This window comes from Caretta caretta, chromosome 7 (assembly GCF_965140235.1).
Source record: "Caretta caretta isolate rCarCar2 chromosome 7, rCarCar1.hap1, whole genome shotgun sequence".
NCBI classification, from domain to species: Eukaryota; Metazoa; Chordata; order Testudines; family Cheloniidae; genus Caretta; species Caretta caretta.
Window position 1 is genome coordinate 33,586,199 of NC_134212.1, and position 14,740 is coordinate 33,600,938.

A 14,740-nucleotide genomic window follows, 5' to 3' on the forward strand; every position below is an offset into this window, starting at 1 on the left:
CCTTACATAGTTCCCCCTTCCAATTTCTTTGCTTCTGGTGCGTCTGTCTAGAGTTAAGGGTGGGATAATAGGCTGGCGTGCCCCTCTTTCCAGTCTGCAGATTCTACTGGATATTTATTTAGTGTTTTCTTACAGTTTTGTGTGAAAATTGCAAGATTGGCAGCCCCGGGGACTGGAAACTTCTACCTAGGGCGTGTATACCCCAGACAATGGCACTGCAGATTTCTTGCACTCTACCACAAACAGTATGCCTTATCCCTCACTTGGAACTACAACCCTTAGGGCTAAGATGGGGAGTTCAGTTTCTCTCACAGGTTGGCACCTCTGCTTACACCGCGAATGAAAGATTCAACTACTGTCAGTTGTGGTGGTGCTGTGTTGTAGGTGCCTGCTCTCTAGGAACTGGACTGAGACCACTGTTACTGACCTGGATTGGATTTTAACCAATGTCCTCAACCCCATAAGTCGTCAGACCAGTCCTCCCTATTTTCAGTGTTTAATAAGTAAATGGGCTGCATTTGTAAAGAGAAATGGCAGGCATATCCAGCTCTTGTTTCCCATGTGCTATTTACTTGCCTAAGAGTTGGGGGAAATTTAACATGTATATTTGAGGTATACACCAAAGGAGGTAAAAGATAGCTAAGGAACTGTTCTGAAAAGAACTAATTAACCCACAAGTTCCTCTGGTTTGCCTTAGTGAGACGTGTACTAATAGTGTTGCTCTGTGGGTATTGTTTTCACTGGAGAGATTCTGATCTCTCATGAGGGTCTCCACAAATATATTGCTTAACCAGAGCGCTGTTAGGCCATTATCACAGACCCTTTTGTTTTATTCATTAAATGTCTCTTTTCTTGACCAGGTACAGTTCCGACCGCCGTTTATCTGACCTCTCAGATTACCGTCGTTTAGCAGACTCGCCACTTGTGTACCGTCATTCGCCGACAAAGTCCCCGCTGGATTATCGCCGTCTTCCAGAAGCGCATTCCGACTATGCCCGTTATTCGGGCGCCTATGGCGATTATATGCATACTGCTCGGCTACATTCTAATTACCAGCGCCGCCTGTAGGTGGGGTTGGGGTTCCTGTTCCAGATGGGGGCAGTATCATTGATTACATGTTCCCCACTGGGACACGCTTTCTTAGCATAAAGCCAATCTGCGTCTTTACTAGGCTGGCTTCCTCATTCAGTTCTCTGCAGATTCCGAGTTACTAAATTTCCTTCCCTCCCATGCTATCTCAGGTGTCATTACAGCCTGTCGTTTTGGCTCTGTTCCTTAATGTCACTTGATCAAAGAATTATTTGAGGCGATAGTATGAGGCATCTCTGAGACATGCTACTACATCCAACACAAATAGCATTCTCCTGGTCTTTACTTTGGGGGATTTTATTTTCAGCTGCCTTTTTTGTTGCGTTTTTAGAATGATCTGAATTTATGATCTCAAGAAGAACCTGTGCTGCAACCCCAGGAATGATGTAAACGACTGCTGCACATTGTGTCTTTGAAAGTCGAAGACTCGAGTTCCTTCATGCTCCAGTAGGGCTAAGAATGCCATAGCATATGGCATTGGTTTTTGTTTGCAACTCCTGATGCTAATGTCTCCATTAGTAAGACATAAGTTGCTCATGCAGGATTCCTAATAAATGCAATTCACAATGACTGTTGCTCAGTATTGTTTTTATAACCCGAGCAATTGCTTTCTCTGAATGGAAGAGCAAATGCTCTTTTATGTAACGTGAAAATCCTTTTTCTTTTTACACCGGTGTTAAGTTTGCAGTAGGTGTGATGTTCGAATCTATACATCTGAAATGAGTTAGTTTTTGTATTGACTGTAAATAAAATGCAGGCTATTTACAGTTTAGAAAGTTGTCTGGTGTATTTTTTCTTCTAGTTTAATTGGTTTCAGGACTAATGTCCCATGTTCTTTAACTCTCTTCCTTTCATCCTAAAGGTAAATCAAAGGACTTTAATGAGTGCATACATACAGTACCACTGCAAGGCAGCCAGCTCTAGGGAAGAAGAAATGTGGTAGCCAGCTGGTGCACAACAGAGAGCTGGAGTATTGGCCAAGAGCAGTCCAGATCTCTGTTCTTAAGATGTGCTGTAAGATTTGTTGTTGCATCATAGGTGTGCCCCTTAACAGACATGTCGGAGGTCTCTGAGAGCTTATAGTTTAAACAGAAAATGTGCTTGGGAGAAGAGCAGTGGGTGACTTCATTTCTTAAAGTGGGTCAACACCTCATGTTAATTCTCATTCCAAAGTACCTCTCCCCAGGACACTGCCTGGTACCAGGTTCATCTACCTCTGCAGCGTGAAGCTCTCCATCAGCTCTTCTGGGCATTTAAACCTGCAATTTGAAGGTATTCGGTGTTCACCATCTATACGATGCCAGAATTGAACTTCCAGTCCCTGCCCTGAATTTGTTACAGCATAAATTGATAAAGGACAGGTGTAGAGAAGGGAAGGACAAGGGCTAAAGAAATGTCTTGCCTTGAGAGAATGATCTGAATTTTCTAATTAGGGCAGAGTAGCTAGGAAGAAGCAAGTGACCTAGGCATGTAAGGGCAGACTAAAGGAATGATTTCTGAAGGACTGAAAACACTGGGGACTGGAAAAGGATGTCTCTCTGCATGAATACTAGTGTGGAATCACAGAGGTGAGGTTAGCAAGAGAGGGGGGAAGAGGTGAGCTGAGAGTGCAAGGATCAAGGAGGAGACCCACCTTCAAGTGGATTGGAGTGGGAGTGGATTTGATGAATGTTAGAAAAGATGATCAGATTGTGGCTTGCTGGACTTTAGGGGGGATGTTACATCTGCAAGGATTAAGGATGTTCAAAATCCCAACTTGCTTACTGGACTCTTCCCGGTGTTCCATCTGGCTGCACCTACAACATGACAATGATGGCAGCTGCTGGGGTTAGAATCTGCTTGCTCCCTCCTGATGGCAACACCAGTGGGGTGTTTTTTTTTATTAGTAGCAATAATGTTGCTGCTCTTTCTAGAAGCTGTTTGAGGTGGAGTGATTTTGATGGGCCTCTTTGTCACAGGCCAGCCAAAGCGATGACTCATTAATTTCCTTCTTTAGGATGCGAGACATTTTAAACCTTACTCTATATTGTGTTCTCTATTGGTGAGGGCTTCTTTCCTGCTACAGGTGTCTCCTGGATGGTAGTGAATAATTCACCTTTGTATTTACTCAGTCCCCAGTCCTAAACCTAAGAGGACTGATAATGTGACTCCTCATCAAGCTTCCTTTGTGTAGTCCATGAGCTGTAGCCACCTCACCAGACTGATTCTCTCCAAATTGACAAATGCAGGAGCTACCTCAACTTTTTTCTAGAAGATATATATTTTTGTACATTTCAGTCATTTATATCTGATTTTGAAATTGATGTGATATGCAGTTGCCTTCTCTATTGGGTTGTTCAGATTTTGCTTCACTAACTACATCCACAAATCTTTAGACTTGCCACTGAACCTGTTTAACTTCTTAAAATGCACTTAAAAATAAATACAGACAGGTAAATGATTAAACTTGAGTAAGAAAACAGTTTCAGTTGGAAAACTTACATTATGGTTCAATGATTTTGTACCCAGAAAACTTTGTGAAATTCTGTAGTTACTGGAATTGGTGAAAATATAGCTGTGGGTGTGAACTTTTTGCATTTTTTTTTTAAGGTAAATTTTGAATATTCTCTGCCCCATCTCAAATATTCAGTCCCTAGTACTCTTGCTGTCCTGTAGCTGTTATTGAAAGTCTGGGTTGGACATGGAAATTTAAGTTAAACATGTTACAGATTAGAAGTATTTTTTAACTTTAGGTAATTTAGCTGTCACTCATGCATGTAGAAAATGGTGTTACAATTAGGTATTATACCTCTGTTCTGAATCTAGCTCAACTTGTGTTTAAATGCTTTTTTGTCATCAGGCCAAAAATCTTTCTCAACAGTTTTATAAACACTTACTACATGAGAGTAAGTAGCTTTGTACTGATTGTAACTGATTTTTGTGTGTTTTTGTGTAACTAGTAACACATGGTTGACTTTTGATCTTATGCCAAAGTTTGAGGTTTTTTTCATTGCTGGTGTGTTTATTAAAATGTCTAGAATGTTTGTTTTCTTTGTATTGTTCTGTTTGCCTTTTGAATTGTGAAATTCAGTAGAAGCTCATTAATTTTTAAAGGAAATTATCGTGTCTTCTAATCCTAAATTTTTGTGGGGGTGGGGGGTTAAATTTTAATTCTGTTTAAATGATTATTTTTTAAGGGGGGAAAACTGACAAGAAGCTGGATGTCAAAATAAGGTGACAAATTCAAAACTGGAGTGTGGTAAAAGACAATATTTTTCCCACAGTAAGCCTGTGGAACTCCAGCTATGTCTACACTTAAAATGGTACAACAACACAGCTGTGCCACTGTAGCGCTTCAATGTAGATACTCACTACAGTAACGGGAGGTAATCTGGTGCTGAAGTTAATCCACCTCCCCTGAGAGGTGGTAGCTAGATCAACAGAAGAATTCATCCTTTGACCGAGAGCTGTCTACACTGGGTGTTAGGTTGGCATACCTACATCTCTAAGGGAGACTGGATTTTTTTTTCACACCCCTGAGAGATATAGCTATGCCAGTGTTAAGTTTTCAGCATAGACCAGCCCTAATTGTCCCAAGGCAGTATTAAGAGCAAGAGTTCGAGGCTTTAAAAAGGGATTTGACACTTATGGCAATAATATTCATTTTAAAAATGCAATTAAACATTTGAGGGATACAAGCTAACCTGCTTCAATTGGGACATAAACCAATCTTTAAACATTAGGACTCAGGAGGAAACTTCTCCAGGGGAAACTTCCTCTTATCTCTAAGGGCTTGTCAACACTTAAAATGCTGCAGCTGCACTGCTGTGGCAAAGACGCTATCTATGCTGATGGGAGAGCTTCTCCCATCATTGTAGCTGTATCGACACTATAGAGTTAGGGAGTTAGGTCTGTGTGGATTTTCCATGCCCTTGAGTGACATAGTTATTCCAGGATAAATTGCTTGTGTAGACAAAGACTGAGGTCTGGACTACAGATTGAAACAAGGCAGTTCATGTTGACCTAACTATAGAAGTGTCGACACTTAAATTTTGCACCAGCTGACATAACTGCCATGCAATGTCAACTTCACGAGCAGCATAAGAGTCAAGGTCAATGTAGTTAGGTCGACACAGTGTCAGTGTAGATACTGCATTGCTTATGTCGACTGTTACTAGCTTTCAGGAGCTGTCCCACAATGCCCCACACTGACAGTACAACCAATACAAGCACTTCTGGTGAGGATGAACACTACTGACATAACGAGCAAAGTGTAGACACGCACAAGCAATATAATTACTGTTGTGGCTGTGTGCCAATGTAAATTAGGTTGATTTAATTATGTAGCATAATCATGGCCCAAGTCTGCTTATGGTTTGCAGAGAGCATCTAGTGCTATCCAAAGAGCTTGTAAGAGAGCAAGCTTCACAGCAGAAGGTTAGGGAAGCAAAATAAACATATGAAATTGAAACTGATTGTGTGTAACTAACTGGCAACGCTACATGCTGGTTGTATTGAAAATGATACACCTTAAAGACAGACTTTTTCACAAAGTGGTGAGTTCTGGGCTAATATCTCACAGCTCAAAGGAATCTCAAGTATCCTTGCTATATATCTTTCCCTTTGTCACTGGTTCAGGGTAATTGTCCTTTTACCCTTAACCCCCAAGAAGATGGGACCTAGACCTTTCTCTGGATCTGCTCACTACTGCCTTAAATAACTCCCTCTCCTCGAGAGCTAAGCTCATCATAACTGGAATAGACAAAACACATTGATAACCTAGTACCATGAACTCTGCCTGATGTGGCTCTGTGAAGACCCAAGCTGAGCTGAGAAGTGTATTTTCAGTCCATGGTTTCAGAAAGCCTTGTGCATTTGCACATCTTGCAGTAAGAGACCAAAGATTTTCCATTAAACAAAGGTAAGAATGTGCACTAGATAAATACTATCAAGTACACGCAAAAGTAACTTCTTAGCAATTACCTTTGACAATACAAAGGTTTGTTACTCTCTGTGCTGGTCTTGGCCTTACACCAACACTAGCCTGCTACTGCATTTTCATAGTTCCTCCCAGCCCGTGGACCAACAGAAACTACCTTATAAAAATGTTATCATTGCACCCTATGTATGAATTTTAATTCCATCAGCATCCTTTTAAATGGTGTCCAAAGGGAAAGAATGTACTTCTGAACAGAAACTTACTGGTGGAATTTTTTACAAACTGTCTAGGAAATTACTAGAAAAGTACTAGGGTCTTGATTACTCGTTGGACTGTGGCCCTTTTGTGCAGAAATGTCTCTTGTACTTTATGTACACCTTATTCTGTTTGAATATAGGATACAATTTCTGTAAAAGGTTAAACTCTTCCTTTAAATCTCCTCTTCCAGTGAGGTTTGTGGAGCTAATGTAGATGAGTATGTAACCAATTTGAAAGTTTTATCAGTACTTGATTCAGCATTTACAAAACCTGATAACCAAATCTATATGTGCTTCCAGGGGCCAGGAGTTGTGTATTTATAGTAGATGTATTAATGACACACTACAGCAAGTGCTGTGACTGAAAGAAGTAATGCTGCAATGTAATTCTAAACCACTACCAGGCTGGCACTTTTTTGTTATTCTGCAATGATGCAAAGGTAGTTTCTTACATTCAAGGACAGGAAAGAAGAAAAACAGGTTGTCAGTTTTTCAACTTGAGAAGGAAAGTTCTATGCTGCTGTATGCCATGGAATACTGTCATGCAGGACCAAAAGCAACCACCTTCAGCCAAAAATCACTACTGCCCCTCCACCTGAGCTGAAGGCTATAACTCTTAAGTGACTGAATTAAAATATTTTTAAAAAATTAACTATTTTTCCACTATAATTACCCTGCCTGAAGACAGTATATGGAGTAGAATTCAGTTCAATCTTCATGGAAATCCAGCTAGAATTAAGTTAAGGAAAATAGTTTTAAGAACACCCCATGCACTAAGTACACCTAAGAACGGCCATACTGGGTCAAACCATAGGTCTATCTAGCTTAGTATCCTGTTTTCCAACAGTGATTGCCAATGCCAGGTGCTTTAGAAGGAATGAACAGGACAGGTAATCATCAAGTGATCCATCGCCTGTCACCCATTCCCAGCTTCTGGCAAACAGAGGCTAGGGACACCATCCCTGCCCATCTTGGTTAATAGCCATTGATAGACCTCCTCCATGAGCTTAGTTAGTTCTTTTTTGAATTCTGTGATGGTCTTGGCCTTCACAACATCCTCTGGCAAAGAATTCCACAGGTTACCTGTGTGCTGTGTGAAGAAATACTTCCTTTTGTTTGTTTTAAACCTGCTGCCTATTAATTTCATTGGGTGACCCCTAGTTCTTGTGTTATAAGAAGGAGTAAATAACACTTCCTTACTTTCTCCACACCAGTCATGATTTTAGAGACCTCAATTATATGGCCCTTTAGTCATCTCTTTTCCAAGCTGAAAAGTCCCAGTCCTTAATCTCTCACCATACAGAAGCTGTTCCATACCCCTAATCATTTTTGTTGCCCATTTCTGTACTTTTTCCAGTCCAATATATCCTTTTTTGAGATGAGGCAACTGGCTCTGCATGCAGTATTCAAGATGTGGGTGGACCACAGATTTATATAACGGTAATATTTTCTGGCGTCTTATATCTATCCCTTTCCCAATGATTCCCAACATTCTTGTTAGTTTTTTGACTGCCCCATCACAGTGAGTGGATGTTTTCAGAGAACTAATCACAATGACTCTATGATCTCTTTCTTGAGTGGTAACCGCTCATTTAGACTGCATCATTTTATACTCCAAGAAGGAGTACAAGCCCCTAGCACTCCTTCCTCACTAAGCACAAACCAAAACCTGGCTTACCGGCGGTTGAGTTGTCAGAGAGATGCCACAAACTGTAAACAAATGGAACTACAGGTGCAACTCCAGATTTTACCCTATTTAGCACTGGGCCAATTAGCATGAAACTGCCTGCTACTAACTGCTACCTTTATGCTAATATTGTGCCAATTAAGCAGCAGGCATTTCCACTCACTACCATTAGGCTGAATCTCTTCCAATAAAGCAGAGCTAATACTTCATAAGTACACAAGAAAAATCAGAAAGTAACAAGTGATCAGTCAGGCTACCCAGCTTGGGTCCAGCTAAGGGAGCAAAACAGTTACCCTTCAGGAAACAGGAAGGCAATAGAACATAAATGGTGGCAGGCAATGTGCAAGAATGAAATTAGGACTATGAATTTGAACAAATAACTAAAGGGTGTTTTTGTTGTTTAAGACAATTAACGAAAGCCAAAGCTGGAAACCTGGGAATGAAGTGGCTGAGCTGCTAGGAAAAATGTATAATGCAGGGGTGGCCAAACTTACTGACCCTTCGAGCCACATACGACAATCTTCAGAAGTTCAAGAGCCGGGGGCGGGAGGCACCTGCTGGGGCTCAGGGCTTCAGCAGGAGTGGAGCTGAAGCCCTAAGACCCCCCTTCCCGCTGGGCAGAAGCCCCTATCCCACCACCCTGCTGCAAGGCAGAGGTCCCAAGCTCCTCTCCCCCCAAAGTCTGGTAGGTGGAGAATGGGGGGTGTCTGTGAGCTTCACTTTAACTGTAAAAGAGCCATATGGGTCTGGTGAGCCAGTCTGGCCACCCCAGTATAATGCTTTATTAAAATCAGTTTTTGGATTGGAGAATATTAAAATAGTGTACCTATGTTTGAAAAAAAGACTCTAGGCATGATCTAGGGAATTACCAATCAGTCAGTCTCATTTCCGTCTGGTAAATTAGTTGAAAGGATAACTTACTAAAATACCTATATCATATTAAGATAGACTCCAACCAACAGAGCTTCTCCAAAGAAAAACTGTCTCACCCAGCTATAAAAATTATTTGAATGTGTCAATAAGACTGTCATTGAAAGAGAAGTGGGTGATATACTTTGTTTTCAAAAGGCTGTTGACAAAGGCCCTCTGTAGAGGCTAATAAAGAAACTACTGATGATGTGAGATGTAAAGTACCATCCTGAATCAAAAACTGGTTTAGAGTAGAAATAAATGGTAGTATGGCCAGAAGTTGACAGTGTTGTGATCTGAGGTTCTGTATTAAGATGGGTGGTGGTAATATATTTGTAAATGATTGGGAAAAGGAAGCGAGCAGCCAAGTGGCAAAATTTACATATGCCACAATGTTTTTAGGTCAGTAAAGACCAGAGAAGACTCTGAGGAACTGCAGAGAGCCCTAACTATGCTAAGGGAGAGGGTAACCTGATGCAAAGTAATGCATGTTAGGAGGGAGTTCTTTAAACTACTTATATACCTTACTGGATTATAAATTAACTGTATCCACTCTAGGGAAAGCCCAGGGCATCACTGTGGACACTAAAAACCACTGATGAATGAATAGCAGCAGTCAAATAAGCAAACAAAATGTAGAATGCTTAAGGAATGTGACAGAACATATTCTATTGCCATTATAAATGGGTCATCCTCATCTGGACTACAGGGTGGTATTGGCTCTCATCTCATCTCCAGAGAGAGAGCAGAATTAGAGGGGATTCAGAGACAGGGAAGGAGACTGATTAAGATACTGGGAAAAATACATATGAAGAGAGACTTCAAAGATTGAGACTGTTTAGTGAGACATAATAAAATTATACAAATAAATGACTGGCATTGAAAAGAGATCAGAAACTTCTATTTTACTAACACAAGGACAAGAGGACAATCAAAACTGAAAGGTGGCAAATTCAAAGCTGATAAAGGGAAATACTTTTTCACACAAACACTCTGCACCCATTAGCCAGTGAAACTCATTGCTACAGGACAGTGTTGCTGAGAGCAGAGTTCAGTAAGAGACTTGATGTTTACATGGGCTGATGCTCTCACCCTTCCAGCTATGGAGATCTATGTATCAGGAAGGTGTGTCAACATATCCCTCCAAGCTGGAAAGCATGCCCAAGTGGCTCAGCAGACGGAGCGTAGCATGCAGGACCCAGTTTGAGTGGGTAGATGGACAGATGTGTTGGGTGCATCCTAAACCCTCAGGGTGTGTCACATGACTTGCCCCCAAACACTGGCTCCACTCTGGTGGGTGAGGAGTGGCACAGAAGCAAAACCCCCTCTCCCCGAGAAGTGTGAAGAGTATAGTAGGTGGATGGGGCAATGGGACTGCTTTTGGCAAAGGTAACTGTCCAGACTCTCAAAGTGACTGAGGTGCAGGGGGAGACTGGGATATTAGGACAGCATATACAGATTCCATTCCTATTCCTACCCCTACCCGGGGCTTGGTGGCACACAACAACAGAGACAGACCCAGGCTGAGAGAGCAAATCTTAGTGTATGCACAACATGCCTCAGGTGGCATGTGACCAGGATTCATCACCAAATTTGATCTGCTGGTTGGATCATTAACTGGGCCGGGTACTGACAGGAAGTACAATGTGAACACTAATCCATGCCCCTCAGAAAGCACTGATGTAACTGCCCACCTGAATATTTCTGTTCCACCAGAGCCAAATACTCCAGCCTGCCTGCACACTTTTAGAGGCAGAGGGAGCTTGGCATACATGGGCCTAGTCTGCTCTTCACAGCTCCAAACCTGGGACACAGCTACCTTTCCCCATTCAGCACAGAATCCCCCCTGCACCATTAGCTCGGATTCCCCCCTCCTCAATGCACCTGTATGGCTCATTTAGCACAGAGAGGTCTCCATAACCAGGTGAAATTGCAACTTCCCAGTGAACTCTGATTTCCCATGCCAATAACAAGAGCATTAGGGTTATAATCCAATTCCCAAAGCAGGCCTTGGATTGAAAACCTGAGTGCTTCTGAAAAAGGAGGGAAATGGTGGGTTCCTGAGAGAGAACTTTTCATCCAGCAAACCGCTAGTGGGAAGATGAGAGGTCAACCGTTCCTCTGTTATCACTGGTATTCCTTGGAGGGGATGAATACCTAGTTTAACCTTAATACTCCTCAGGATTGAGTTTCCCTCCACCATACAAGTCCACTCAGTGGCCCCTCCATACTCTCTAAACCTCCCACCACTGTGGTGGTTCAGCCCAAGGAGAAGTTAACTAAAAGCCCCACCAGCTGCACAGGAAGCAATGAGGACTGTAAGGGCCACGGTCTGAATGGCTGCCTATAATGTTGGAGTGATTAAAGCCCGAGCCTTTGGGGGAAAGGAGAGCATGTAGACCTGGGACCCTGCACTTCAGTCAATTACACCAGCGCAAAGTCCTAGCACATCACAGCAGCAGCATTCTGCACACCACTGCTACTGGTGTCAGAGACCACACAAGCCCCCCTCTTTCTCCAAAGAGTGGATGGTAGGAACAATGCCCCTGTGTTGTATCAATTGAGAAAGGCGGATTTTCACAGCAAGTCTGGCTGCTTATTTTTTGTGTCTAAATGGGAGCTGAGTGCTTTAGAAAAAAAACCTGCCTGCCAGTCACTATCAAACACCTTAAAATTTGCCTCCCAGCATTTAAACACATTAAGAAAAGGAGATCCAAGCAAGGGGAGATGGTGCATCTTTTGCGAGACAGCTGCCTGGTGGGAGTGAAGGCATATTTAGGACTGAGAGAAGCCTGCTGTGGATTTTAAATGTCTGTTCTGATAACATTTAACAGAATAAGTAGAACTATGTATGTGTAAGAAATTGTAAAATAATCGTGTTTAGTGTTGCACATGTGTAAGAAATTGCAGAATAAAAAGTGTTTGTAAGAACAAGAAAAGATAAAGTAACCGAAAAGATCAGTTTGAACGAAACTAAACTTGTACTGACAGGGGAAGGGAGTTAACATGGAAATGAGAGCCTAACACAGATGTATAAGAAAAAATAAAAACTTATTTATGTGTAATAGAGGGAAGTTGAAACTGTATTGTCCACTGCTGAAGGCGACTGTGATGAGATCAACCTGATGATCTTCCCACTTGTAACTGATCACTACCTGCTGAGTGTTTTGCCTTAATAAAGATTTTAGCTCCATCTGCTGAGAAAGTGAATCTTAATCCACCACCACCCAGCCTAGCAATCATGAGAGGGCATCAACACTTGAGATAAAAACAGCTCTTCTTTTGGCTCAAAACAACCAGACTATGCACAAGAAACCACAAACTGCCCTCTCTTGCCTGCAAAGGGTTAGAAATGAGGTTACATCAAGTCTGCTCCTTTGTCAGCCATGCAGATTTTCAGTGGGCGTATCTGCTTTGGGTACAAGCTTCTGCCAAAACAGGAAGAGGAAGAATGGATCACACTTAGGGTTCATTTACGCCAGTTTCTTGTCTCCAAGAGCAGCCAACACCAGATAGTTCAGGGAAAGGAAATCTGCAGTAGGCAGTGACGGGATAACTGCCTCTCCCTGTAGTTAGAAGTTGGCTTGTGCCCTCAGTACTTCCAAACACCTGCTTATTTTTAATGTCTCTTCTAACTCTGATTATTCTCGTTAACTATGCAAGTGTCTGATATCCTGCAGAGCTTATGGCCTCAATGATGTCATGTGGCAATGAGTTACATAAGCTAGTTCTACATCATCTGGTGGCTTGCAAGAAGTGAACTGTGGTGGAATTCAGTCCCCCATCATTTAAATCTGCAAATAGAAATTGGACATATCTTTTTAAAAGCTATGCTTTAGCTCAACCCTAAGCAATTGGGCTTGATGTAGAAATCACTGGGTGGGGTTCTCTGGATTGTGAAATGCCGGCCAAATGAGGTGATCAGAGTAGCCACCTCCAGTTTGAACTTTCATGACTGAGCAGGTGCCTGCATGAACAAAACCAACACAATTGTCACTCACTTGTCAGTCTCTTAGCCCAAAGGCTGACTAGTATTTAGAGTACTCTGAATGCAGTAATGAGGGGCTCCCCCCCCCACACTCCAGCTATTTGACAGTAACCAACATCTGTAACTCATATTGCTGCTGCCTACAGTGTATTTGTAGGGACACAGTAAGACTTCAATCTCAAGATGCCCATGTAGCCATCACGAACAAATTCAATTGGAAAAAATGATGTTTCACACGGAGGAGAAGGGCTATTGTCTACTGAGCAACCTTGTACCCCAAGGTGTGTGTTTTCTGTAAGGGTGGAGTCTTTCTTGAAAGCAAGCAGCATTATTAATAAAAAAACACATTGCAAGAGCAGCTAGAGGCTAACCAGCTCAGCCTCACCATGCTAGGCACTGGGCAAACAATTGCATATTGTAGAAGCCTAGAGACCGCAGCATAGTAAGCACTGTATAAACACACAGCGTAAAGAGAGACCCTGCAGCAAAGGACCTACAAAGAGACATGGCAAACAGAAGGTGGCATGATAAGCAGCAGTCACAGCATCACATGTGCTGAATGTTGAGCTTTTTGTAGATTGCATGGTAGAGGAGAGTTTTAAGGAAGGGATGTGAAAGATGACATAGGTGTTGAATGTTTATAGAAAATGCCCAAAGAGCTTAGGTTCACACATCAACAGTATTTGAGGATCCACACCTTATTTTTGTTGCCCTAATGTAGCCAGAAAGGCAGTGATCACCAGCTGCATAAGAAGGAAGTTTTCAGGATGTGTTAGTTGGAGGATAAGGGGATGATGGCTTTCCAGATTTGGATAGGGAGCTTTTCCCCACAGGAAAAAGGCAGCATAGGACAATGCAGAAAGGTGGTGTGTGAGAGAGGGTATTTAAAACACAAGAGAGTGGAGGAGTGTAGAAAATGGCCTCAGCTGATCAGATGGGACCTGTTGAGGCTTCTTACACTATTTCTGTTTTCCTACTCATTTATTCACTAGACTAGATTAGGTAGCTAGATTTGAGGACATCAGGGATCTTGAGACAGGGGCGGCAGCAGCAGGAAACCCCACCCCCAGGAAGAGAACCAACTACAATGGCCTACTAAGCAGGCCACAAGGAAGCAAGACTTAATAGCAGGATGGCTATGAGACAGCTTTGGATAGGTTCAAAAAGCTAACAAAGTACAAGGGGAGCAGTGGTTGGGAATATCAATGCCATGGAAAAAAAAACCTCCTCGTTCTAAGCCTACACCAGCTCAACTGCTGTTTCTTCACTGAGCAGATAAGGCCTTTGTATGTCACCTTGAGACTGCTGAAGTTAACAGGCAAGGTACCTGACTGAGAAGGCAACTGCTGTGAGTGTACCTCCATGTACCCATCTGGGAATGCACGTCAGAAGCATTTCTTGTATCCACACTTTTTGTGCAGGATCTCACTCAGCTCAGGAACTTTTCCTCTTTTGCAACTAAATCATAAACTGCCACTAGCCACCTCACCCCGCTTTCCTTGCGGACTACAGATCTGATTAGAGAATGGTGGTAGTAAGACAGTCAGAGTAGACTAAACTAGATGGAAATAGATTTGTTCAGGCACCTCCAACTCTGAACTTGGCTCATGCCCTTCAAGTTTATCAAGAGAGACATATAGCAGCTCTCTTCAGAGGGATTTGACAAGAGCTGGGCTGACCGCAGCAGGGTTGCTGCTGCAGAGATCTACTTACCTCCTTATATCTTTTTCAAGCTGCAACTTCTTCACAAGAGGAAACTACTGAGAAGCAGTGACATCGGCCTGTGGCTCTCTCCCCATGCAGCATGGACCCTATATACCCTGAAGAGGGAGTTCCACATCAAAGTAGCATGAATAAGGCTGTTAAGTCCTGCAACAGCTGACCACTGAGAA

At 42.4% G+C, this 14,740-nt stretch overlaps 1 protein-coding gene across 4 annotated transcripts in view; it reads left to right on the plus strand.

The window, feature by feature from the left end:
- RBM14 (RNA binding motif protein 14) overlaps positions 1 to 14,740 on the plus strand; it is a 39,559-nt gene that overhangs the window by 12,796 nt on the left and 12,023 nt on the right. Inside the window, exon 2 of one of the 4 annotated variants that reach the window (XM_048857573.2) lies at positions 1,421 to 1,865. The exons of 1 other annotated variant lie outside the window; for it this stretch is intronic. In XM_048857573.2, coding sequence (XP_048713530.1) covers positions 1,421 to 1,425 — 5 coding nt within the window. In that variant the 3' untranslated portion in view covers positions 1,426 to 1,865. Of the gene's footprint in view, positions 1 to 860; positions 1,866 to 14,740 lie in introns of those variants that run through there. 2 more of the 4 variants (XM_048857572.2, XM_048857567.2) reach the window with 2 other exon arrangements.